Source organism: Athene noctua, chromosome 6 (genome assembly GCF_965140245.1).
Source record: "Athene noctua chromosome 6, bAthNoc1.hap1.1, whole genome shotgun sequence".
NCBI lineage: Eukaryota > Metazoa > Chordata > Aves > Strigiformes > Strigidae > Athene > Athene noctua.
In genome coordinates, this window is record NC_134042.1 from 25883649 (window position 1) to 25910764 (window position 27116).

Consider the following 27116-nt stretch of genomic DNA (forward strand, 5'->3'; position numbering starts at 1 on the left):
AAGGAATAATGGCATGGAGTGTGTGGGGGTGAGGTATACTGTTCCCTTACTGCCTCTCTTATCCTTTCTGTTAATCAGAGATTTTGACATGCCAGTTGTCCACCAGGCTTTAGTAATGCTGGATATATAAAATTTATTCCCATCAATAAGAGTTTCTTCTTGCGCTGCTTACCCAGATTCCTAAGATCAATACAGAAACAATTGAAGAGATTCTTTTTATTATATTCTTTGACATGTTGGTTCAACTTGCTCGTTAGGTGCTGAATTTGAGCATGTACCTCATTTGCCTTCCAAATAACCTTCCCTTGTGTTGCTGATTTAATATCCTGGCTGCTCCAGCTAGTTTCCAACTGAGAAGATTAGCCTCCTACTTGTGTGGTGTAGTCTGTCCTGTTCATACAGTCCCTTCTTTCACTGATGTGCTGTTTCACGGATCGAAATCTGCTTCTTTTCAGTCATGGATGATGGGAACAAAATGCTGGAAATAAACTTTCTAACTTGTGATAACTGTGGATAGCTACTTACACTTTGATTTTCCTCTTAATTGTTTTCAGTGCAGTTGAAGACCAGTAATTTCATCTGAGGTCTGCTGTGGAGGCATTATATAGCATTTATGTTCTGTCTCCCATTGACTTCAGTTGCAGCTGTGAGTGCACGGTACTTCTGCAGATTAGACATGAGGAATTTATCTTGCACAGTCATAAAATCAGTAACATACTATGAATCCCTCTGAAAACTTTCAGTTAATTCATGCTAAGGTGCCTTGACCAAAGGACACAGATTCCATGACTGCTGGGCAGCATTCAGCTCAATTAAATAAGAAATATATTTGCTCTCTTACTATGGTCCCCTTCCAATGCCTGCAACAAAAGAAACGGGAATAAACAGGTAACAGGCTCTTTCACTGGGCAGGGATGGTTCATGCCCAGGTATAGGTCCACCCTATGCAACAATTAGAAAGAATTCTTGGAAAAAAATGATCATGCACTGAAAAGTAGCATTTCCTAATATCTCTGTACTTGGCTTCATGACCTTATTAATGTCCTGCCAGGGAAGGGGTTCACTTACTCAGAATTAGCTGCCACTTCTCAGGGCGCCATTTGTAGTCAATACAAAGAGGGGACATACCACCACAGAACATTTCTTCTTCCCTAAAGATAAATGCAGAAGATAGGTGAAATGTTCTTTGGAAGTGCCTGGTTCACTTGAACTTTGGGTGGCTGAAGGGAGGGGAGTTAAATAACATCATTTCTCTGTGTGTAGTATTTATGTGTATAGTTATGCACATAGGTCTGTGTGGGAAGGTATGCTCACGGACGGGTTTAGGTGTGTGTGGCCCTACACACTCGTGTATATATATATATATATATATATATATGGTGTTAACACATAGCTGTACATAATACCATGTTTCTCCTCTACATACAGTACTTCCAAATAAATCTTAAATCAAGGCTTAGGTATGTCAAAGTTACATTTCTGAACTGAGCTACTGAACTTGGACCAAGTCTTAATTTGTTTTGTTATTCACTATGAGAGCTAGTAGTGCTGTTCCCGAGATCATCTCAGTAAAAATGTTTTATGCGTATAGCAATGATACAGAGGTGACTCTGGTTGGTAAAGAGTGGCTTCTTCCACTTTGAATGAGCCAAGAACTTCTCAAGACATGGGGTGTTTAATGGGCTTCTGTCAAAAACTTGACAACGTATTGAACAGTGAGAGGTTGTCTCTGGAAATCCAGGGGTATGTTGTTTTCTTTAATTATTTGCTACTTCTTTAAGATACATGTTTAGGAGATTAGGCTAACCTTGAGACAAGTTCCCTAACATTGTCCTTTATTTCTTGTATGTAAAAATATTAAGTGTGAAGCCATTACTTGCCTTCTTAACAAAATATTATTCATAAAATTAAATTTCTAAAATGCATGTTGGCATAGGAGATTTTTCTAGTCGATATTCTTTATTTAATCTTTGTTCCTTAGTAGGGTTACTTATTTTCTTCCTGTGGAATAATAACTGCAAAATGTGTATGTTACCATTATGCTGTAGGAAAGATTACAAATGGTTCGTTTAAATTACTGTATTTTTTTTACAAACTTTTGGAAAGGTTTTTTGTTTTTTTTTTTAAATAATAACTTTGTTTAGTGCAGTAATAATGAAATAGCAAGATATTTTGAATTTGTCAATCCATATTTACTTACTGTAGGTTTTTTACTGAGATGTGAAATTTATTGTTGATGCCAGCAGTTAGTTTCAGCATCTGTAGCAACAAATATTTCAACCTAAATGCTAAATTACGGTAATGATGATGATGATATTCGTAGCTACTAGGAAGCAATTATTCCTGACCATAGTTCTCCAAAATATAAGGAGGGTTACAAAAAAATCCTTAAGAATAATATATCTGTAAAATAAAGATTTTTGAAGAGAGTAGGACAAGCAAAGGGGTTAGCTAGTAACTCAGTCAAAGGAGTGGTTACCTAGAGTTGAAAAACCATTGCCGGTTACAGAGTCTGAGCTAGCAGTTTGGGAGAGGTAGAAATTTTGTTTTATATAAAAGGGCTTATTTTCAGAGAAATTTCACTGCAGTCTGATTGCTGTAAAAATAAGACTTTTTGTGGAAGGTTATACCACCTAGATACTGGATAAAGTTCTCAGATTTTTTCAGAATACCACAGTGCAGTAAATTAAAAAGAAATTTAAGTTTTATAATATGTTGTATTTTAAATTTGTGTCACACTGTGAAGCCTCAGCAGACAGTCTGAGTATTAAATAATGCTTCTTTGACTGTAGAAGTATCATTTTCTTGAAGCCTGAAAAATTAATTAATCTTTTTAGGAAATAAGCAGTTCATTAATTCTTGCCAACAGTGACAACTTGTAGTGACTAGACCAGAAAGAATCCGCTCGCCCCTACTGAACTTACTGTGACAACTTTTATTGGCTTCAGTGGGAACAGCATTGGGCCCTGTGTAATTAAGTCCGGTGAACTGTAAATACTCCTGTGACATAATTTTGACAGTTACCGTTCTTCTTTAATTATTTACATTTCAGAAGTTACCACTAACTCTTTGCTAGAAGATTTTATTTGGTATTTTGAAAAACCATCGCCTATTGATGGCGTCTCCATTCAGCTGCTGTTAATATATCCCTAAGAAATGGTATGAATTAGTACTTTCTTCCCCCTCAAGAGGTGCAGCAGAGCTGGATTTCCGTCTTAGATAAATGGTGGGACTTCAGTGTATCTTTGGAAATCATGAAGTGAGACTGGATACCAGTTTAACTGAAAAACAGTATCTTTTGGGGCTGAACTTGCAAATCCATTAATTGTATGAGGACGCTCTTTTGCAGTATTTGATTTTAGTGTATGAATTATTAATTTTATTAACTCTGATACTTGAATTAAATTTAGGGACAAAACAATTAAATTTTACCAGCTGCTAGGATTCTGGGCAAAGGGCAAAGCAATATTGGTATAAATAAAACAGTGATAATTTATAGTTTTTAATATAAAAATCAAAAGCTGGCCATATTATGGTATACAGAAAAAATGTGATTTGAAAGAAAAAAAATCTTGATTTTTTTAATATTTAACTTGTATTCTTGAAAGTTTTTCCTGCTACTTTGACCTCTAGCAGTAGTGGTGGATATTAAGATAGCAGTCCATTTCACCTGAGGCTGTTGATAATTTAGTCACCCGAAACAGCTTCTTCTAAACAGTGTATCTAGGATGTAGTTCCTCCCTCCAAGAGGAGTGGTCTTATGTTAGATTATGTAAATCGAGAAACTCATTCATTACCACTGCGTTGCTAATTCCTGCCTTAACCTGCAGAACCAGGAATCACACAGTTCTTTTCCTGCACACAGCAAACATGAGAAGCCACTGTTCCTGCATTTACTTTAGTTTCTTGGGGGAATTGAATGAAAGTAGATTCAAATCAGCGGGGGATTTGTTTGTCAAATTTTGCAAATCAGGCTACAGAAAATGGAGTTTTACAAGCCCCATTCAGCAGTCCAAGATAACAAACTCACTTCAGTTTTCAATATAACATTCATACTGACTCTTTCAATCTTAATTTTGATTGATTACTTAGCAGCAGAAGTTTATACTGAAATCTTTCCTTTGTCCTCTTTATCCCTTGCTCACCTTTTCATTCTTTCCGTGTCAATTATTAACACTGTGACGTTACTTGTTGCTGCAGTAACTTTGTTTCAATGCAGCTGTTGCCAGGTGAATTTTCTTGAGGGCTTGATTGTCACATTTACAAAGATTTTATGAGATCAGAAAAGTTTTGTTTTGGGCAGCAGTCTTCAACTTTACATTCTCAGGGAATTAGCCTGAGCTCTCTCTAGATGTTTTATTTGGAAACAAAATACAAAGGGGAATGCACTGTGTGTTTGTTCCAAGTTGTGTACGGTAGATTTTGCTAGAAAGGTAGTTACCAAGGCACTGTAATATACTGGATTAAATTCACTGGGACATATTTGCTGTGGCCCTGGAGCAGTTGAGGTTCACAAGGGGCTCAGCAGACAGAATGTGTCCAATTCATGTGTTAATTCAGATCTTCTTAGGTCTGTTTTTCAGCTGGGCAGTGTTGCTGTGATTAGATGGTGAGGCCAGGGAAACTGTGTTACCAGACTGTGACTGTTGCAAGACACGAGACCAAAGTCCAGGTGCTTTCAGCTCCCTGACAGCATGCCAGTGGCCCCACAGTACACACCCTAGGTGCTTTTTTGCTCTTAGAGAAGGGGCTGGCAGTGAATTTTGCAGAGATACACTTCCAGTTGTGACCAGTTCACAGGCTTAAACTGGTCATCCCAACTGCAGGATTTAGACAGCAGAGGCCCTTGCTGCATACGTGCAGTTTGAAAGTTTCCAGGAGTGTGTCTTGGCCAAGGTGAAACAATGTTCACCATCATTTTCTGCTTCAAGTTCCGGCTTGTTTTGCGGTAGTTTCTGCCATGGAAACCCATGCAGAACACCAGCTCTGAAGAATTTCCTGATTTCTATCCTGAGTTTAGTTAGTATCTTTCCACATGGGATACAAACCTTTCTTCAGATCTCTTCCTAAGGCAGAGGAGCCCTGTACTGTCTATTGTTTAAATTACTTCCTCATCGGCATAGTCTAAATGTTATTTTTTTTGTTGGTAGACCAAGGCAGAGTGAGACCAAAATTAAACCACTTTTCCCCTCTCCCCAACTCCCCCCCCCCAACTCATTCATGGATGACAAACAAAAGGCAAAGAGCCAAGTTTTGCCTTCCAGGGGAAAACCCAGTGTAACGGCCTGAAAACACTGCAAGGATAGAGAAAAGCAGCTGGAGAAATAAGGAAAGAATGAAAAGCAAATGAAAATCCCTTGCTTAAAACCAGTCCTTCTCCTTTCCTTTCCCCACCTTTTTCAACATTCTTCCAGAAGTAGAAAACTTACAACTAAGCTCAAGTTCTCTGTTTCTTTTATAGAGTGATGTGGATTCCTGTTAATAGATGTGAGGATGTGTATACAAGGATCCATGTCAATTTTCTTGCTATAATGATGTGGGTTTTTTCTTTTGAATCTGAAGTGGGAACAGAGAAGTACATTGTTTTGCTTTATTTTGAAATAAAAAATAATCTATCTTTCTTAAAGCATAGCTGCCATGGGAGTATGATACATTTTTACCCATCCCGGTTGTTGAAACTTTTTGGCTAGTTGATTTCTTTACAGGTCCCTTGAAATGTTGGTAGCTCCTGTTAATTGTTCCAGTGCCTACTGATGAGCCCAGAACTGATTGTCAAGCTTTCCTACTTAAAGCTCACAGAACAAGCTGCTTATGATGACCCAACAGAGACATAAGGGAGGTCTATGAAAAGGAGAGTATTCAACTAGCCTTAATCCGTGTTTTCAGTAAGGCAGTGTCTTAAGTGCAGACTAATTAGTGAATAGACATGGTTGTAGATTCTTGTAGACATGTCTTTTGTTGGCTTGAGATGAACTGAGCAGCTAATAGAAATAGTTTAAAATCTCTGCTTTGCTTTTCTTTTAATGCACTTTAGTAGGGTGTGGAGATGAGAAAATATAAATCAAAGCAGGAGCAAAAGTAAATGCAAACCATCCAACTACCTATGTTGATATATTCCATTTAGATATTAGCAGTTACACTGTGGCTCCTATTCGTGGAAGTCTGGCCTCATGCTTCTAAAAGAACTATTCATTTTATAACCTTTGACATATATCAATACTAGAAAAGCATGCTTTTTTTTTTTTTCCTGTTACAGTAATGTATTATGGAAGCATTACTTTGCATTTAAATAGTATGTTAAAGTCATCAATCACAAAGCGATCAATCAAGATAAACATAGTTCTCCCATTTTAGTGCTAGGGCAACTGAATTCTAAAAAGGGAATTTTCTTAAGAATTGATGGTATGCTTGAGACTAGAACCTAACTCTCTAGAGAGGTGGCCCGCCCCCCTCTTTCATAATTTTTTTATCATATCTTATTACATTTGTTCAATAAAATTTTCCAACAAGTAGGAATAACTACTTGCACATTCCAAAATGTCATTTATGGTAAAATTGAGTGCAAGGAAAGGCATATGGGGAAACTGAGTTAATGGTGAATGACATCTACACAGTCACCTGAAAGAGAAAGCATTCCTTAAAGATCAGCAACACATTTGAAATACAGTGAGAGGGTTAAAAAAAAAAAAAAAAAAAAGGGGTTGTAGGTTTTTTTTCTGGTTGTGTTTCCCCTATGATTTGCATATTGCTTGACCTTGACACAATGCAGGTAGGAAGCAGACGTAGCAACTTACTGTTCTACTCATTTTCTAAAATTAACCATAAATTCCAGTGATATTCAATAACAGTACCTTGGTTATTGAAGCTCATAACCTTTTTTCTGCGTTTATCACCTGTATTATCGATAGGAGATAATTACTGCAAAGCAGCTGGCTGTTGGTTTTAGAGAGCATCAATTGTTCTCCTGTCCCAGCTGTTGGCTAATAAGGACAGTCAACACATCTGTTTCAACAGCTGGTAATTAACAAAAGCCTAATTGCTGCAACTCTTTTAACAACAAATCTATGAAAGAGTAGGGATGTGGAGGAATATTATTTACTCTGTGCTCTGCACTTTCTGTGACCAGTTTCTTTTTTTCTTTTTCTTTTTCTACTTTGAACACCACTGCCTTTGTCTGACACATTGAATGGCAGGAGAACACAATATGGTAATCCAGAGCTTAAGTTTTTCAGATCTTTGTTGGTGTTTCTTATTGCAACATTTCTTTGCTAAGTTGCAAGATAAAATGGATCAAAAGCATTTTGTGGAGTTTCATACAACAGCTACAATCCGCAGCAGTATGCCTATGCAATAGGGATGCCAATCCAGCAGCCTGCAAAAGAAAGTAATGGGTTTCCCCATTTGTGCATGAGTTTAATAGCCCTGTACCCCTTCCCAAAAAAAGGTGTCATCGTGGTTATTTGCAGAATTTTATTACTGCTGTTCAGATCCTTCACAAAATTTGTTGCACAGACGGTGTTTTTTCCTTCCTCTGATGAAACCTACATATGTTGGTCAGTTTAAAAGTAAATGTCAGGTGGCATCTTGCACTGCACAAATATCTCACCATTTTATCATTACAGAATTGGAGAGGGTTATGCACAATGCTTGTCTAAATATCTACATTTATAGTATCAGTCAACAAACACAAAATCAAAGACATTTCTCTTAATTAGACTTACTCTGTGCATTATCCTTGTGTACAGCACACATATAATTGGAATACCATCACTAAATAGGATACATGTATACAAATACAGGGAAATGTTAGTTGCATTGAAGGCAATAGTGAACTTCTGTTGCCTTCAAGGGGTCAGGATTTTCTCTGCAAAATTAAATTTTCTGAAAAGCTGGAGACAAATTTGGCATTCATTATGCTATCTGTGAAAAGAAACGGTTCGAGTATTAATGGCACTCTTGCCTGAAGTATTATGCGAGCCAGGCATGTACTGCAAATTGCGTGAATGACTGAGTCAATAGAAATTTCTAAGAAATAGCATTTAAAGTGGTATTTTGAAGCAGTAAACTGATGAAAAAATTGTGATTCTTTGCTAAAAGTTAGTCAAGATCACTTGATTAAACTTGTTTCACTAACATTTCAGTTGGCAAATATTTCTGTACACTGAGTTCTTAATTGTCTGCTGGGTATGTTGAAAGGTATATAAGAAATTCTACCCAAGTGCTTGCCATTGACAGAATACTGATTGCATAATTACAAATATTCTGGCAAGACAAGTTTAGTTCAACAGGTGTTCAACTGAAGAAATGTATAATAGGTGCAGTGAAAAAGTATATGCTTTGAACAAATAAAAACAAAAGCATTGGCTAAAATTCTAACTGTAGAAAGTTTATGAGAATGTGATTTTTATACAGAGAAATCTGGTGCTTGAAATTATTTCTTTTGTCTTGCACAAATCAGAGGAAAGAAATACACCTTCTGCATTACTTTATACTGTGGGAAATTGCTGGAGCATTTGATAGTTGACAAAAATGTTTATTTTTTCAGTGGATTATTTTGTTTCATTTTACAAATTATGATTTTAAAGAAAATTACTGTGGGTAACGTATCACTCTTCTCATTCCCTTCCCTTCCTCCTCTTTCCTCTGAAGATTACAAGAATTATCAGTTATGCAGCAACTACCTTTTTTTCCAGTTGAAATGTAGCTGAGTCTGAGTGAGCTGCAACAGAGATGTAGACATGTTCTGCAACTATGTACCAAAACTTAGGTAGGAAGTGAAGAGAATGTTTTTGTCTAGAGATCTAACAAAATCGAATCAATCAGATATGCAGTAGGGGTAATATGATTATCTCATATAAAATTTAGTAAATAGTTTTTTAGCAGAAAGGACCAGAAATCTTTAGTATCGGAACATACTTCTGAGTCCTGAGTGAAGATAACTCACCTATATCAACACATCGCATCCAGCAGTGTAACGTTCATAACAATCCATGGAGGCATCCATCCCCTGCTTATTTAATAAGAAGGCACCGTCTATTGAATCCTCTCCTGTACTTTTTCCATCAGACAGATGGTTCCTGTAAAGACTTAAATGTATGTTCTCACTGAGACCTCTATTCATTTTTCATACTTTAATTTTAAATCTGTAGTCTGAGTTCTACTTGGGTGGAAAACATTGCAGTAAGATTGTGGAGAAAGTAAGATTCAGGGAGTTGTACTGGTCAAAATCAGCACCAGATATTCAGATTCAGTATGATTGATCCCTTTTACACATCTAGAGTTGCACAGATTGAGAGTGAAACTGGATTTTATTATCTGTTGAGGACCCTCTCATCACAGGAGATGTGATGGTAGCTTGTTCACAGCATCTCAGAAATTCACGGTCACCCCAGTTGCACAAGTGGGTCAAGGTAGTGAAGCCTGCAGCCAGCCTCAGGAGAGGGCATGCATCTTTGTCTTTTTCCCAAAAATGCTAGGTACAACATTAATCCGGCTGGAGAAAGAGCCCAAACTGTCTTGCTACACTGTCTGATCAGAATTTCAGATATCAAAGAAGTACTAACAGGCTTGCTGGATTCAAAGTTGGTTTGAGAATGTCTTGGTAGTTAAGGTCTGGACATGTCAGTGTGGGACATATACTAATGGATTCTTTCTTATTCCTAATTGTCCTGTGAACAGATACATTTATTCGATAATGATTTATTCTTTTCTTAAGTATAACAGTTGCTGTTGAACTCAGCACTTTGGTTCTGAGTTTCTGTGTGTGTGAAAATATTAGATAAACTTGAGTGTGTATACCTGCTAGTAATTCATTTTCCATAAGGTGAAGACCACAAAGTGAAATATTAAATATTAACTCAAGCTCTTCCTTGCCTTTCCTTCCAAATCCTGGAACAGTGTTGGACCGAAGCAATCCCACTGAAGTAATTGGAACAATTAATTTTTAGGATCCTGTACAGACTCATGTCTTTTATGAAAAATTTGTAGTGTAATTCTGATAGTGGGATTAGACACTGCTGCCTTCTGCAGAAGTACTGTCTGTCAAGAGGTAACAGTCATTCTGCATGAAAGGTTATAATTTGGAATATAATATCACTTTAGCATCAGTTATAAGCTTTGGAGCGTAAACTGTTAACTCCTTTTTTGCTTAAGTTACTGCCTTGCATGCTTTTTTCTGCTCCTTTTATGAAGCATGAATGATTTCAATGTACATATTCTCTTACCGAAAAGAGACTTGTGCAACATTGCAGAGTGTCTCAGTTGAACTAAGTGTCTCAGCTGGACTGGTGTCATGCTGAAATCAGGCGTAAGGAACTGTAAATAGTGTATGTCTCGTAACAGAGAAGTCAAAGGGTAACCCAATCCAAACGGCAATGGAAGGGCATGGTCAAAGGTTGCAGCCAATGACTTTACTGTAAGGGGGATTCTGCGATAATAGAGGTTGAGTAGCGAAGTAAGGTTAGGAAGATTTACCCAAGGAAGAATTACTCCTGCATCTTTGGACTGGAGCTGTGGGTAACACCTGTTGAACAGTGAAGAGTGCCTCACCAGCCTCATGGGAGGAAGAGAAGCAAGCTGTCAAACTCACATATAAGTCCAGTTTATCAATCTTGGTCAAGTTTATTAAGCCCTTATTAGTTGACAAAACCAATTATCTGTATCTATTCTAGTAATTAAAATAGGATCAGGTCCTGAGCTTGCACAGTGACATGCAATCATCTGTGCTTTTTGTTAGAAAGCTCCCTGGTACAGTTTTGACTCGCTCTCCTGGGCAAGGCCTTTGAACGATGCTGTGTACCAGGGCCTATTACTCTCTGACAGTCGTGTTACCAGCCTTTCCTTTTAGGGGTGGACAAAAGAGAGCTTTTAAAGTAACACAGGGCAGGTCATGCTAGGGAATCTCAGGGCCGGAGCATGGTTTCTGGCCCATTGTTTTTAACAATAGAGAGGTGACTGCTGGGGTCAGCTTGGGGTCTGTTAGCGGACCCCGAGAATGTACCAGACAGAGACCCTGAAAGCACATGCAGTTTCTGGCTGCAGCACAGATAAAACATGTCTGGCTGTAACATGAACTTTCTTCTGTTCTTCTGCCAGTTCAGTTCCGCCCCAAACTGGATAGGACACTTTTGGGGCTGAGGGGAATGTTGTTTTTATTGAATAGGGTCTTTGTTAACACAAAGCTTCTGAGACAACATTACAACACTACCTTTTGCATCCTGTGCTGACTACTTGCTGTTTGTGGCAGATACTGACTTGATACTGTAAGTGGCCAAAGTCATTTGTGTGGACAGCGGGTTTATCATGGGTGCTGACATTTGAAGCTCTCCCAGAGTAATCTGCCAGTAGGTCTCCAACATCACCTGGAAGGCTTCTTCAGCTCAGTCCAGCCTACATGGTCATTTCCTTCTTGATATCCCCTAAGGAGATTATCAGTAAAGTTTGTTATAAAGTGTAATAGCCTTCAGAGTGCATGTGAAGCAAGTCAGGTCTCTCAGAGTTGAGGGAAGCATGCTTGTTATTAAGGTAGATGAGAGAGGTTTTTTCTTCTTTGTTTTAAGCTTATATTTGATAACCTGGAGCCTTAAAAGGGATATGACTGCTAATCCAGTTAGTTACCTGTGCAGCCGTGAAGGGGGACATAACAAGGCTTCCTCAGATAAACAGTTTACACCATGCCCAAAATGATGTGCTTTGTTTTCCCTTCAAATAAGACAAGTTTCTCTCTATTACTGTTGTCTTTCCATTATTTGTTTGAAATTACATTTTTCCAACTATTTTTAGATGAGAAACAAAGTGTGTGATGTCACCAAGGCCAAACCTGAATTCAGAACATGGAGAAATGTGCCCTTTCCATATGCCCACAGTTGTAAGCAGTCTTTAATCTATGAAGTAAAGGAATTAACTTACTTTCATTATTTTCATGTAGATTCTGAAGCCATAGCTACTATGCAAAAATAACTGTTGTGAATGGCTTTTTGCTTCTCTGTTAATAAAAAGTCTTCTTGATCGTTCTCTTTTGATTTTTGTTTTCAGTGCACATCACAGTTCAGTAGTAAGACAAGTATCTACCTATTTGTATATGGAGACCTAACTGCTTGCTATTTTAAATCATCTCCAGCTTGTGTTCTTAATAAAGTCCCTCCTACTAAAAGGTCAGCATCTCTGCACATGACATTATTTATGTGCAAAGCTCAGTCCAGCTATGAATGTGTATTTTGGAGCTGTCATCCTTGAAAGATTTTGTTGTCACTAAGGTTATATATCTTACCTGAAATAAACTTTGGGGTATCTTTAGGTAGTTATCCCTTATGCGCATAGGAGGTATATATGATGGTGCCTCTGGGTTTTTTAGCTCTGTACTCAAACAAATGGAAACCATGAATGAAATCTTGACCCTGGGAAGTCAATTACAGTTTTGGGTCAACATCACAGGGGCAGAATTCCAAATTAATCTTCCTCACTTAATGAATCATTCTTACACTAAAATGATTCCGTGTATTAATCTCACACACTCATCACATTCCTCGTCCTTTGACTATCTAATTTTTCCTGCAATTTCAATAGACCATATATTGCTTGGAAGAAGTATAGGATATTATAAAATAATACTGCAGATGATGAAGAAACTTTGTATCAACATCGTATCTAAGGTTAGATGAGCAAATTCTTCATTCTCTCTGAAAATTATCAAGGGCATTTCATATAAACGCTTTCTTGCGTGATGTGATAATAGACTGAATCTGCCTGGGGTATGTGCTCGTTTGGCCACATCATTAGGTGAAAGAGTAAACTGCTTGTCAAATACTGCTGGTACAGTGTGATTCTGAGTGTGATGTGATCATGCAGTACAAGAACAAGGCATTCACATCTCAAGCATCATGGTTCAACTGGTATTACTTTAAGATAATTAGTAGATATTAAGTTTGCTCTTATTGTAATAAAATGAACCAGATATGTACCTAGTCTGTGCAAAAATGCTATTGGATGCTTTCATTTTCTTTGACAGAGCAGTAAGAAATTACTTGGTGATTTTTTTTTTTCCTGATTGCACATTCTGCATAATATTTGTTGTGGCCTGTTGCTGTCATCCCAGTCACAACAGGCCCTCAGAAATTAATGACCATATAAGTAATATTCATATGGTAAGATCATGTATTCTTATTAGGGAATTTGTTGTTGTGATGAAGAGTCTGGACCTCAGGTAGTGACATCTTTTACAAGTCTTCTGAAAACCTCCCTAAAATACTGAATTAGGGACAACATAAAGACTGAGATGGGGAAGCTAACATTAGGTAGACTTGCAGCACAACACTTCTTGAACATGACAATTCCATTTTGGAATAAAAGGGATACTACAGGGTTACCATTTTTAATTCCAATGTAAGATAACATTAAGACATTCTTTGTGAAGTAACTGAAAATGTTGCATCTAGACATGCTAAAAAGCCAGCGTTGATGCACTCACATCACACATATGAAAACGCTGAGTTCAGCTCCCTGATCCCAGTTGGGCACCCTCAAACATTTTGATGGCTGGACTGTGGAGTTAGTTTCCATTCCCATAATCTGGATAGTCTGGATTCTGCTTTTCACATACTTAGCAATTTAATAAAAAATTATTTGTGCCAGTTGCAGAGAGAGGACATAGACCAGTGGAAGTCACCAGAAACCTATAATTCACATGACATTAGAGCAGGTAAGTAGTCTTGCTGGTGGGAATCTGCCACGTCCAGAGTGAGTTAATGCAAGAGTCTGGGACTCAACATTAGTTTCTACACCCAGAACACCTAATCACATGGATGGGGAAGAGTTCTCTTTTTTTGTCAGAAAGTCTGCTAACATTCCTCAGAAATATTTCCAATGCACCTTCACAGGGCATTATTGTTCCAGTGAAACAATGCTTTTTATTTTTTTAAAAAAATAAAGTTTCATTAACTGATATTTATTCTGACCAACAATAGTATTAGATTGTAGAGTAAAATCTTATTATGGTTAATTGATCCAGATGCAAACTCATAAGGGTCATGTTCGCTGTTGAGATCCCATTCCTTTGTGCCCAGAGAGTTTATCAACCTGGGCGGGGTTGTGGCGGTGTGTTGGGGGAAGCTGTAGTGTAAAGGATGTTACAGTTCCCGCCACAGCCACTGTTACACTCAAATTCACACACATAAGCGACCCTCAGCTGGTTCTTCAGGGTAGTTTTTCTAGTTATACTGATCCTCCACAGCAACACAGATCCAGCAGGGATTAGTAATACAGTTGCTTGATGTTCTCCAAGTTAAAAAAGGGTTTAGCAAAATCTACTTTCATTAGAAAATGATGTGTTGAGAAACAGCTTTTCATTATTTTCTAATTATTTCAGTTAGTATTTGAAACTTCTCCAATTCAGGTTTATCTACCCGAAGTATTATTTGGTGAATATTTGAAACTATATTCCAAACTTCAAATTTTAACATGAAGTTTTAACTTTACATTTTAAATCTGGATTTATTATTGTTGATTATGTATTTCATGGTGTTAATAATTTATAACATTACTATAGTACAGTTCTAATTTTCACTTTTTATTTATAAAATCATCAAGGGCAGCTGATACTTAAGTGCAGGTTGAAATATTTTATCTAATTTTCTGGGTCAATGTGTCCCCTATTTGTATTGTAATGAAAGAGTTTGACACGTTAGTGCTGTGATTTAAAAAACAAGATCACTTAGTGTGTTGTTCAAGTGCTAGGCATTTTCAGTCCCCTTGTGTTAGCCGGAGTCTTCTTCCTGACCCTGAAAACCTCTGATCCCCTAATTAATAAGACAAACGCTTATATTATTTTCTAGATCAAAGCATCACCTGCTTCTGGTTTTGGTGGAACAGTTTGATATGTTGACACTTTGATACAGAAAATAAGATGAGCTGTTGTAATCTGCACTAAGTAGCAGCTGCTAATGTAAAAATAACAGAATGGTTAGAAGTGGGATGTCATAATGTGTCAACATGACCTGCTCTATCATGTAGTATGTACTTCTCTTATTGACAGGATGTGTAAAATGTAAAAGCATTAAAAACAGGATAAAAATATTTCTTCAATGATTTTAAAACAATTTTCCAGATTTTTTTTCTTGATTATTCATTCTAATTCAGAATGAAAGAAACCTTTGTTCCCCCTCCCAGTCTCCTGCTGCCCTGAGAAGACACCTGACCTCTTACTGTCCAGCTGGCCTGCTAATATCAGCAGAAACATGCTTCTGCCCCTAAGAAACTGGGGCAATTCTCAGTTGTCCATTTGTGGCTAGATTCCATTTCAGACTCCAGATAACAGAGGATCAAAGGCACAGAAAGACATCTTATTGCCATCTTTCCCCATTATACAGCTTTACCGAGTGTAAATCATTGAGTCCATAAATTGCAGAAATGACCTTTGAGACTCTCCAGACTTCTCATCCAGCCATTTTTTAATCCATAGGAATATGCTGGCTCAGTAGAAAGCAAGCTGCTGGTACTGTTACTGAGTTAAGGAATACTTGGACATTAACAGGTATCTCAGTCAAGCCAGGGGAAAATGCTTTGGGTGGGAAAGTTGTCAGTTCTAACTGGGTTAATTGTAATTTCAATAAGAATAAAGTAAGAATAACTCTTCTACGAGAATACTTATTAAGCAATAAATTTATGTCTTCGAAAACAGGAGATAGAGAGACAAATGAAAATTGCCAGAGATTAAGCTAAATTGGTCCTTGGAAAGAAAATGAAAACAAACAATAATATAACAACTGAAATGAGAACAAGGAAAGAGGAGATGTGCCATGGTTCTGAGAATAGCATGGAGTTCAAGGATAATCCAGACTAGGTCCAAAAGTGTGTGGGTTTATTTTTTTTTTTCTCTCTGCATTGGCCAGCGATGATGTCAACTATGAGAGAAGGGGTTAAGAAAAGTGAATGTATGGAAATGGAGTACATCATAGCTGTTTCATAGATTATTGTGCTCAGATTGGGATAATGGATGGTTTCCATCCCCAATTCTGACAGAGCTAGTACCTGAAATTACAGGAATGATAGTAAAGTTTTTCAATAAATTCTATGAGGCTGTGTATGGTATAATATGATCGGGAATTAGCAGAGGCAGCATCTAAATTTAGAAGGACAAAAACCATAATTCTGCCTATTGTAGACCAGTTAGTCTTTATTGTGAGGCTTCAGAGTAAATTTGGAAGGAAAATGTTTTTACAGCATGGATCTATCAACAGTGGACTGAAGTACAACTTTCACCCATGTAAGATCATGCAAGAATTCTTCTTTGGTATGATAACTGGTTATTTAGACAAGGAAACTTGTTAAATATAAGTTGACATATAAGCTTATATGTGGTGCCATATGGAAAATTATTAATTATAGTGGAGAATGTGTATATTGTTATTTTACAAGCAGGCACAAGCTTAATGTGGGAAATACTGGTTGCTGTTAACTGGGCTCGCCTAGCATCTCTTGTTTAGAAGGATGGGCACACTGAGCTCACGTCTGTCTGCAAAATGTCATGTGCCCACGAAGGAGATGAGGGATTAGTCAAAGGCAATAAGGAACTAGTTAGCAGAAAGGCAACAGCAAACAACAGGCAACAGCAAACAGCTTTGAAAGGAGAAACGTTAAGGTCCAAGGATTTCACTAGTGGAATTTCTCTCCAGTTTCTCACCAATTGATGCTGAACCAGTTCTCTTTAATGCTGTCATTGAGAACCTTTGGCATGAAGAGCAACAGTGTACCAACGAAAATTGCTTGATGACACAGAGCTGGGAGATGTTATTATTAATACAAAGTGGAGATATTATCAATACAAAGTAAGTTCAAGCTATCTTGCAGAAAGATTGGAATGGCCTCAAGTGCTGGAAAAATAAAAGCAGTGGGGTGGGATTCAGTGGTACCAATTGTAAGGTATCATCATTTCAGGATGAATAATAATTTCCACTGTTAGCTGTGTAATACCAGTGGGCAGGAAAAAGACACAGATACCAGAGGGTGACTGAGCAGTCCTGTCAGGTAAGACATTTCAACTGGAGTTAGGACATCCTGCTAGCAGAGTACTACTGATGAGAGATGGGTTTGAATTGATCAGGAGAACAGAGAGCGTGATTGCTGAGAGGTAACATAAAAGGTTGATTGTTTAGCCTCCATAAGAAAGGAAAAGTATATGCTCTCTATAAACATATATAGGTGGAAATATCTATGCTTTCTATAAAAACATGAGAAAAAAAAATGGTAAAAACAAAGCTATGAAGCTTTATTACTCAAGTTCATTGAATGGGTTTTTTCCTTCTGTTGGGTGTTGGAAAGTATAAAAGCCATCTCTCACTCACAGGGAACCTGACAGCATAGGATTCTTACCTCTTTCAATTTAGATTAGAGTTGAGGGTTCTCAAGTTTGTCCTAGAGGAATTAGGAAAACATAAAAACTAGTTTTGCCCTCTGTTTTCCTTTGCTTAAATCTTGTATTTTTCTAGCCTTTGGGTTAACAAAACATAACATTGTTCATTTAAATATTTTGAAACAAAAACAACAGCAAAGGATCAGTAATTAGATTTTCTTAGTCAAGATCTGGCTATTTTAACTATGATAGGAAGCAATTAGCTTTTAGATTTAATTGGAAAATTTAAATTTTCAAAAAGTAACTGTTTGCTAAAATGCAAAATGGGAGAAGTGTAGAAACAAGAATTCTCTTTTGCAGGAAAGTGGGGTGGGGGGACAGAGAAGGGAGAAGGATCTATCTACGTTAAATCAAATATGAAAGTGTAGGAACTTGTGGGCAAAACAAAATTGTGAGAAAGACACCATATCCCAGTGATCAGAATACCCTTTCAGGTTTAAACAGGAATTTCACTAAGGGTGACCCCTGTACCAAAGTGGTGACCAACCACACCTCTAAATTGACCTTTTTAGGAAAAACCTCCACCAGAGGTACCTGAGTGTAATTCTTTTTCTTCTTGTGTTCCTTCTTTACCCTACCTTCCAAAAAAATTTAATTAAAACTGTTCCTTTTCTATGAAGAGTTCTGATTTCCACTGTTTGACATTTTCCAAAGGGATAATATTTTGTTAAAAAGTTCCTAAGCAGCTATTGTTATTACTAGAGGTGATCTCATGTAGGATTTTTGCCATGTGCACTATGGATGGGTTTCAATATACATTATAGGAGTCTTCCAAAGGTTTTATAGTAGTGAAGGCACAATTATTATATTTAGCAATTTAACTTTGTGATGGGCACTGTTTTCCTTTTCTTCTTCTAGTGAAGAAAGATATCTCTCTTTTAGGAGGATATTTGAGTCATTTATTTGTGTTTACCACTCATCAGGCCTGTGAATGCTGGGTAATTTTGTTGCATGGCTGAATTTTTGCTGCTCTCATGCAGCTCCCTAGTATCAAACCCAGTACATGCTACTGAGGAGGTTAGCAAATGTCTACTTTTCTTCCCTTCAGTTTTCATAGCTGGTTTTTGGTTGCTTTTTTTTTTTTTTAAATCCAAAGCACTTGATTCTGCTGTTGTTTTTACTGGTGCATACCCAGATGCAAACCCAGTCAAATCAGTGCAGTTTTCTCTGCTGAAAAACCACTATAAATAAGAGTCTTCAAACTCTAGTGCCTTCTGACTTTTGTCCTGAAAAGCAAGTAGAACATTAAGTGTATTTTTTATGATAGTTCTCCAAAGAGACTAGCCGTTAATCTCTCCGTGAGTAGGTGTGTCAGCTGCAAACATTTCCTTCCAGTCTACCATTTCAATCACACTTCACAGTACACTGAAAATTGGCAAGGATGTTAATTATTGGCCTCTAGAACAAACCACCTACTTTGATTCAAGCGTGTTTTCCAGTTTTTAAGAATGTTGTTTCACCTACAGAACAGTATAATTACAGAAAATAGCTTGGTTTGGCTAACATCCTTGTGTTCCGTGAGTTCTGCTTGCAAGGCAGCAAGCAGCACTGGGCAAGAGGCTCACCTGCAGAAGATTTTAACCTCTTGCTGACAGGAGTTAGGGCTTGCCAGCATCCAGTGCATTGTTTTCAGTATCAGAAGCTCTAAACCACTGTCACTCAGAGGTTAAACATTAACACTTTCTGCTTTTAAAGCTGAAGGAACCCTCTGAATAGTAAGAAACTTTGTTTTTATTCTCCAGGGAACTTCCTGTTAAAATTTTATGAATGTCTGTTACAGGAGCAATTACAGCAGTGGGTCCTGTACCCAGGCATTGCAAAACCCTGAGTGCAACAGGACACACTGAGCAGCATGGTGCAGAGACTGGTTGTGTAGCTGTATTTGTGCAATGTGGTGTTTAATAAAATTTGCCAGGAGTCAGCCATGTATCCCGGACAGGATTGTTCAACCAGCAGAATAAATTGCCCATAGATGACTGGGAATTGACAGTAAACAGTAAAACACCTGTCTTGAAGACTTACAGTCTTAACAGGCAAACAGGAAACAGAAGCAAGTGGGAGCCCTCTTTTAGGAGAGAGATTTTGAGGCATACAGACAGAGTTGTTCATGATTATATAGCGACTTTGTCAGAGTTAGAGGCTGAACTCTGCATTTCATGTGTTCGTAGCTCCTGTAACAGGTCTTTAATTTACTAAGAAACTTTTCTGCAACACTGTCCCAAAGAGTTGGCAGAATCCACAGTCAGCATTTCTCACACATGTGCCTCTTGGTTTGGGGCTCTACAACTTGTACAATTAATAACTTACACCATAAATTAAAAACATTGGAAAACAGCCCAATGCTTAGGCTCATGTGTCAAAGAATTGCTGTGCAAGCCTGGTCTTATTTGTTGTTACAACAATTAATCATCCGCTGATTTAAAGGTAATTTATATGGTACCTGGGCCCTCAGGAGAGTCCTGCAGTGCTATCAAAACTGGACATTTTAAAATTAATACTGATTAAGCTATAGAGCTGTATAAAATATACGTGAGTACTTATTTCTCCTACCTCTTCTTTAACCATAAGGCCATGTCGGGCTGGCTACCTTCCTGACTTACAAGCCACATGCTGCAATTTCCATAATGGCTGTGACTCACGAGCCCTTCGCAGTGTGGTGTGAATAAACATCGGGAGGGGGAACATCCGGGAGGGTTCACAGGTGGGAGATGACAGCAATTGCTCAGGGATTCCCTCCCTCTACTGTAAACCAGATCCTGGGTGAGAATGCGCCAGATCCCAAAGCAAGCCAGCAGTGCCAGTCTCAGCAGCCCCCGTGGGCTCATCGCCTGCCACTGCTCAGGGTGTGGGTTGTCCAGCAGCTCTCCTGCCAGTAACATCAGGCAGTGGCTCCCACCATAGGAGCTGCACGTAACAGCTGGAGAGCCATATGCAGACCAAGAGTCACGCATCGGTAGTTTGCAGCCAAGTGCCTTGCTTCACTCTATATGTTGGTCAACGGTTTTGTACTATAGGAACATTATATCAATATGAAATGTGTTTGCTGATAAACACTTGGCTGAACTGAAGAAGTCAAACCTTAGCCATTCAAAAAGTTTACCATATACGTGAGGGAAACCATTCAAAGCATTATTCTGCTGGGGAAAAAGAACTAGAAACAATTGTAATGCTAGAACAAGAAGGAATTTTTCATAAGAATTAAATAAGCAGTGTTACAAGACAGTATAACTTTGTATATGTAATTATAATAAAGTATGGCTGAAATGAACACACAAAGTATTGTTATGTTTTCAAAGCAATATGGATATTCTGAGTAAATTGGTTTTTTATTGTTTCACAGGCAGAATTGACAGCCTTGCAACAAGAAAAAGAGGCTGCTCTTCAACAGTGCAAAAAATTAGAAGAAGAAATCCAGACATTGCGCATTTATTACAGGTAAAATAATTATTACTAATATAAATCAGTGACTCATAGGGGAAATTTTCTGAACTGTGTCTGACTGTGAGTGAGGAAATGGCCTTATCAAATAGGTATTTGTTGGAAATGTGAATGCATCAATGAATCAAGGCCTGCATTTCTGCTTTACTGCTCACCAACCATCTCTTTGAAATAGAAATCCTTTTCTTGTAGCCTAAATTTTGTATTAGTTTCCTCTAAGAGAAGGGGAAGGTTCTGGCAGTTGATTCTCATAAAAATGAAGAAGCTGTGTTATAGCAATGCGTTCACTTAAAATCATGAGAACAAAAGAACCAGTTGACATAAGTGCTTGTGTCTTCCCTGGTTGTTTGCACATACCTAACAATCAACATAGATTTTAAAATAATAAAATCTGTAATTCTAAAAGACTGTTTTCTTTTTCAACACCGATATAATAGGTATGTTTTAATTCCTTACATTCTGTAGCAGTACATAGAATGAGAGAAATAGTCATTCTCTCATTAATTTAGGTGGGCTGCACTGAACATTCGCATGGATCAGTGGGTTTTAATCCCTAAGGAAGAGCTCTGTGTGGTCCAGTGAAGGAGTTAGGTTGTTTTATGGAGTGATGTTGGGTTACAGCTCTCATTTCATCCTGACCTTCTGTGTGAGAGGGGATACAGAGCTGCCAGCAGGTTAAAGGCAGGAGAATTGGCATCAACACAGCAGCAAATTGTGAACCTGAAGGCTGAATGTCTGTGACGAGGGATGTGGGCTGCAGAGGTAAATAATAAATGTAGTGTGAATATTATGTTCATTGGAAATAAAGAGGACTAGTTAGTTATGGCTAAAAAGCATTTGCAGTAGCAGAACTGTGTATGTTTTCAGTGTTTCAGCATTTACAAGTGAAAAATACTCGGGTTTCTAGAGGTTTTTTGAGTTTCCCCTTCTCATTAAGTTTATTAAAACCTTGGAGGGAAGTTTCAAAACCAACTTTTGTTCCTAAATCTCATAGGCATTTATTTAAAGCCTGTTAATAGTGAATAGAAACCCCAAGCAATTTGTGATTATTGCTTTTAATGAATTTGGTCAGTATTTAGTATGTGCTCAAATTATGGTATGATTTACCAAGCTAGAAGGAATTTATTATAGTGCCCTTATTACTCATTTAAACGGGTTTTGCAGAATAATTTAAAAACTGAAATGTGTTTTTGTATTGATATTTCAGAAATTAAGAGTTTGCTTGTGTTTGTCTCTGTACAGTGCAGATTTTTCACTTACTTTGGAGTTTTATTTTTAACATAGTGTATCAAGTATGAACTAACATACAGCAACAAGTATAGTAGGCAGCAGCTGCAGTTTACTCATATAAATGCTTTAAATCTCAAAAATGTTAACAGTAATGACTTGAGGGAATCATTATTAGAATGTACCGTGTTATTAATTTATGGCCCTTAATTTCAACAGGCAAAATTTCACTGTAAGTTTGATGATGGCATTTACAAGATTTATCCATAAGGTGTGGAAACATTCACCTAAATATCCCCTGAGGCAAGAACTATTGTATCACTATTGAGTTATACAAGTTGCATACTAATTTAGAACATCAAAAGTGAAAGATTTTATCTTGTGCTTCACTGTCCTTAGAGGATGGTTTTTTCTAATGCATTCTGAAGTGGACCCACAGAGTCACAGATTGATTGAGGTGGGCAGGTCATCTTGTACCACCCTCCTGCTCAAGAAGGCCACCTAGAGCAGTTGCCCAGGTCCGTGTGCAGACAGGTTTTGAATATCTCCATGGATGGAGACTCCACAACATCTCTGTATAGACACAATGTCTCTGAGCATACAGAGACATGGCTCAGAAAGCCAAAGGCCACCCAGAGTTAAGCCTGGTGAGGGATGTAAAAGACAACAAGAAGACCTCATATAAGTGCATAAGTAGCAACATTTGAGGTCTCAGGCCTATCTTTTGCCTTGGTTAGAAATTAATTGCACCATTTTGAGTATTCTTATGAACTACTTAATATTTCAGTTTCCCTTATGTTACATGAGCATCTGCAGTCTCTGTCATCCAGTAGCGTGGCAGTACTTTGAACACATGCCAGATGAGACAAATGAAGTAAATAATATATGTCATGTGTGCATAAAGCTTTGGGGATTGTATCAGGCCAAGGGTGAGATGGCCACAATAATATTGAATGACAAAGCAGAGAGTGTTTCCCAGGTCATCCCACATGAGTGAAATTTTTTTCTTTTTTTGTATGTGAAAGTTACTTAAGGAATGCTTGTGTAGATGTCTTTTTGTTTCCTTTTACTGCTTACTGTGCTATGGTAATCTAGAGTAAGCATTGAGAGGGCTTTTCTGACAGCCTGTTTGGACTGAGGTGAAAGTTTGGTGCTTTGATCCAAGTGAGTTAGCTAGATGATGTGCTGTTCAACACCACATTTCCCTGGAGTTATTTCTCTTTTGGACTTCGAAGCTCCCCAGTGAGCAACATATAGGCTTCTGCACGTGCTCCACTCTTCATATGAACTGTAGAGCTGCAATGAGACACATTACTATGCAGGGTGCACATTTCCTTCACCTACTGTTCTCTCATCCCTTTGCCAACTTCTCCCACCTTCTGTTGCCTCTGCAGTGCCAGCATGACATCAACCTGGGAATTTTGACTCCATTTGGTGCCTTTTCCTCCTTCTGCTTTTAGGTCTTCCTTGGCGTTAGAAGAACTATTTTCTCATACTTCTCTTCTCTGTTTCCTTGTTTTAAATGAGATTTCTACATCATCCCTTAACTGAGGAGAAACAAATATAAGAAAAAAACCCGAATACTAGACACTAAAGCTAAATTGTACAGGGGATACTTATATATGTGCTCCAGCCCCTGATCATGGCCCTTCTCTGGACTTGATGATGTTAGAGAATATAATATTCAGATGGTACCATTTCAACCACGCTCCACAGACTCTGTGTGGATATATAATGGTGAAATTCTTGCTGTTAGACTCTTCCTCTCATTCCAGTTTTAAGGGCTATTAACTATAAATTATTTCTACCTAACACGTCAGTATTCATCCTCTTCTTGTATTCTGTGTGGTTTACAGCCACTGCAGTAGAAAGTCAGAACACAACTGCCTAAACATTCAGTCTCCTATTCTCTGATTGACCTCTGCTCAAACATCTCAACCTATTTGTTCTGCCATCTCTCAGTCTTTTTTAGAGATTTCTCCAATCCAGATTTCTCTCAGGGAGATGTGATGTGTAGCACAAGATTGGACTGCTCTAGCATCCAGCCTCCCAGTCTAAATAAATGGGAACTCATTTACAGTGGGGCTGCAACCACTAGTGCAGAGTGGTGATAGTCCTTCCTCTAAAGCAACAGCAGGATACCCTGAGCACCTGTCCCTGCAGTTTACTTCAGAGAACTGGTCTTTACATGGCTATTCTTTTATCTCATTTTTTTCAGTTATGGCCATTGACTCATCTTCCTGCTCTTTTCATCCTGTCTGCTCACTGCTATTCTGGCAGTTGCTGGTTGTTTCAGTATTAGTTGCTTTAGACATAACATGGTATAATTACAGCCATTAAGAATAATAACTGGATAATGATACTACTGTAAACCTACTGTTCTTTTTGCAGAATTATTTTGGGGAGATCAGGGAGAAGACAGCAGTTGTGTTTTAAGTATTCTCTGTCTTTGCAGCTATGACTTCTATTTTATTCAAGTGTTTCAGACACCTGACATCAAACATAAATCTTGAGCTTATTAAATTTCCCGCTTCCAAGTAGAGGAGAGATTCTCTTTTATACCAAAGAGATGAGGCACTCGCATCTATTATGAAGTGGGAGACAGTGTGATATGTCTTCTTGTGAAGGAACCTAAGGCACTGCAATTCAATACAGCCCAACATATAGAAAACAATGGCTCTGTGAGGGAACACTAAGGTTTTTGTTTGTCTTTCATTATTATAAAAAAACTCAGGTACTACCCAAACTGTATTTCGTATTTTATTCTCTACATGTGAAGTCCTACTGATTTCTGTGGGCGATTTGGATGAGCAAGGAATGAATATTTAGCCCTTGTTTGTGGTTTGTTTTTTGCTTTTTAAACATGCATGCTTTCTTCCTGCTTGCTCATTGAACTGAGTGCTGAAACTAGTAAAAAATGTTCGGGGTTTTATTTTCTTTTAAATTAGATTGATTAAAACCACATCTTCTCTGAGCAGCCTACAGAGGTTTCAGTGAATTTTAGTCAACTCATGGGGGCCAGGAGAGCCAACACCCTGGTAATTTGGACCCAGGATTTAAAATCTGCAGGTTCAAGCTTCTCCTCTGTTATTGTGCCACTTTCCAGTGGGATGCTGCAGCCCAAAAAGAATTGGCATTGTAAGTTGGCAGTTCTTTCTCGCTCTGTAGTCCTTTATAAGCATTTTCCCACTGGTAAGCCCCTCTGTCTTCTTTCCTTTTGTCTCCTTATTGCTTGTGCAATCACAGCTCTTAGTGTTACAGGAGATAAAAGTCCAGAGCTTAGGGGCTGTTTCATGAACTAGATCAGACAGCTGAAGGGGGGAAAACAGATCAGTAAGCTGCTCTGTTTTGGCAAAGCACCTGCGCGAAGTTTTACTGGTGCTACTGAGATGGCTGTATTTCACCATGTCTTGGTGCAGGTGAGCAGTGGAGGTAGAGCCCTACCTTGTTATCTTTACGTATTTCACACTTTATTGGATTTATTTTACTCCCCCTGCCCCTCATGCCATTCCCTAACTTCTTGTTCTCTAGCCTGGAATTGATTATTGTCTCTCCTTCTGCATTTGCTCTACTTTCTAGCAATAATAAAGTCAGAGACCAACTTTATAAATCAGTAGACAGGGAACTTTCTTGCAAGTGTGGCAGACCAGACTCACATCTGAACTCCAATTAATATTTGACCATTTGCATGGAGGAGAAGGTAGAGAGAGACTCCGGTATATACCATAAGCTTGGTATTTATGGTGCCTGTTTGGCAGGTAATGAAAAGGCAAAACAGTGTCTGGACCTGGTGGGGGATGTCTTCTTTTGCCTCCCAATGGAATATCATAGCCGTAAGAGTGCTCTGTGAGCTTCCTCTGTCTCTCATTCATTTAGAGACACACACACAAAATAGTTTTGACTTCTTTTTTTGCCCTGATGTGATTTTGAAACTTTTCCCATCTCACTGGAAAAAAAAAAAAAAAGTAGCATGGAAAAACAAGTTCCTGCTCAGCTTTAGTGATTTATAAACACTTCAAGAGAGAGGAAGCACTGAACTGTCAGAGATCCTGGCTGCCTGATGGAATAGCAAGACACCCCACACCATCCCTGCAGCCAATATGGAGCAGAATATAGTACACTCAAATTGCCTTGTGCTGCTGTTGACTCAGGCATGGTTTGGTCTGACCTACATTTTATGAAATCTTTGTGCCTGATGTTTCCAGGGGTTGGCTCTTGGCCTTCAGAGGTGCCTTGCCAATATGAAACATTAAGCAGCAGGTCTGAGGAGGAACATGGGCAGTATAAATATGGACCAAAGTGTCTAACAGTGATGCAGTTTTATTTTGTACCATGTACTATATGCTATTTCTGCTACTGCTTCTGTTATTGAGTATGTTATACTGGCAAACTTTCTTAAGCTTTTAAGATCAGTTGAGGACCAACCAGGCACTCGTTGTGCCAAGCACATTAAAGCTAGAAAGACTCTGCAACTCCTTATACTGTATTTCATCACACTTGAGCAGACTTTTTCCCTACCTATTTGCTGTCTTGGGGTAATGTGAACTAAAACAATGCTTATCTTGTCATTTTTGCTGTGATGGAACTTTTCAGATGAGTTTCTGCTCTTCTGTAAGAGCAGGGATTTGCGTGATGGAAAGGAATTCCTTTCTATCAGATGCTGATATGGTCTCACAAGTCTATAAATGGCCCCTCTCACTTTCTGTAAGCATCTCTCCTTTACCTGGCTGATTCCTTCCCTTTCTCTTTCACCTCTGCTCTGTGTGGCTTTCTGTTATGACTTCCTTGGTTTCTTAGTAAGCTGAAAAGTCTAGAAAGTGTAATTTTGTTCTGTGCTTCTTGGAATAAGTACATAGATAGAGGCTTGCAGGAAATGTTTTTCAAATTTGTTAAAGCCTACTAAAATTTAGTTATTGGAAGGTAGGTTTAAAGCTTCTGGAAGAACTACAACTACCTGTGAACAACCGACTGACTGCTATTGATAGGTTTCAGTAGATTAGTGATACAAAGTATTCTACTCCTGTAGAAATACTTGTAAAAATTAGGA

The 27116-nt window shown here is 38.2% G+C and overlaps 1 protein-coding gene across 1 annotated transcript in view; it reads left to right on the plus strand.

The window, feature by feature from the left end:
- Positions 1-27116, plus strand: part of MIPOL1 (mirror-image polydactyly 1) — a 186762-nt gene that overhangs the window by 117882 nt on the left and 41764 nt on the right. Inside the window, exon 11 of the mRNA XM_074909904.1 lies at positions 20745-20839. Coding sequence (XP_074766005.1) covers positions 20745-20839 — 95 coding nt within the window. The remainder of the gene's footprint in view (positions 1-20744; positions 20840-27116) is intronic.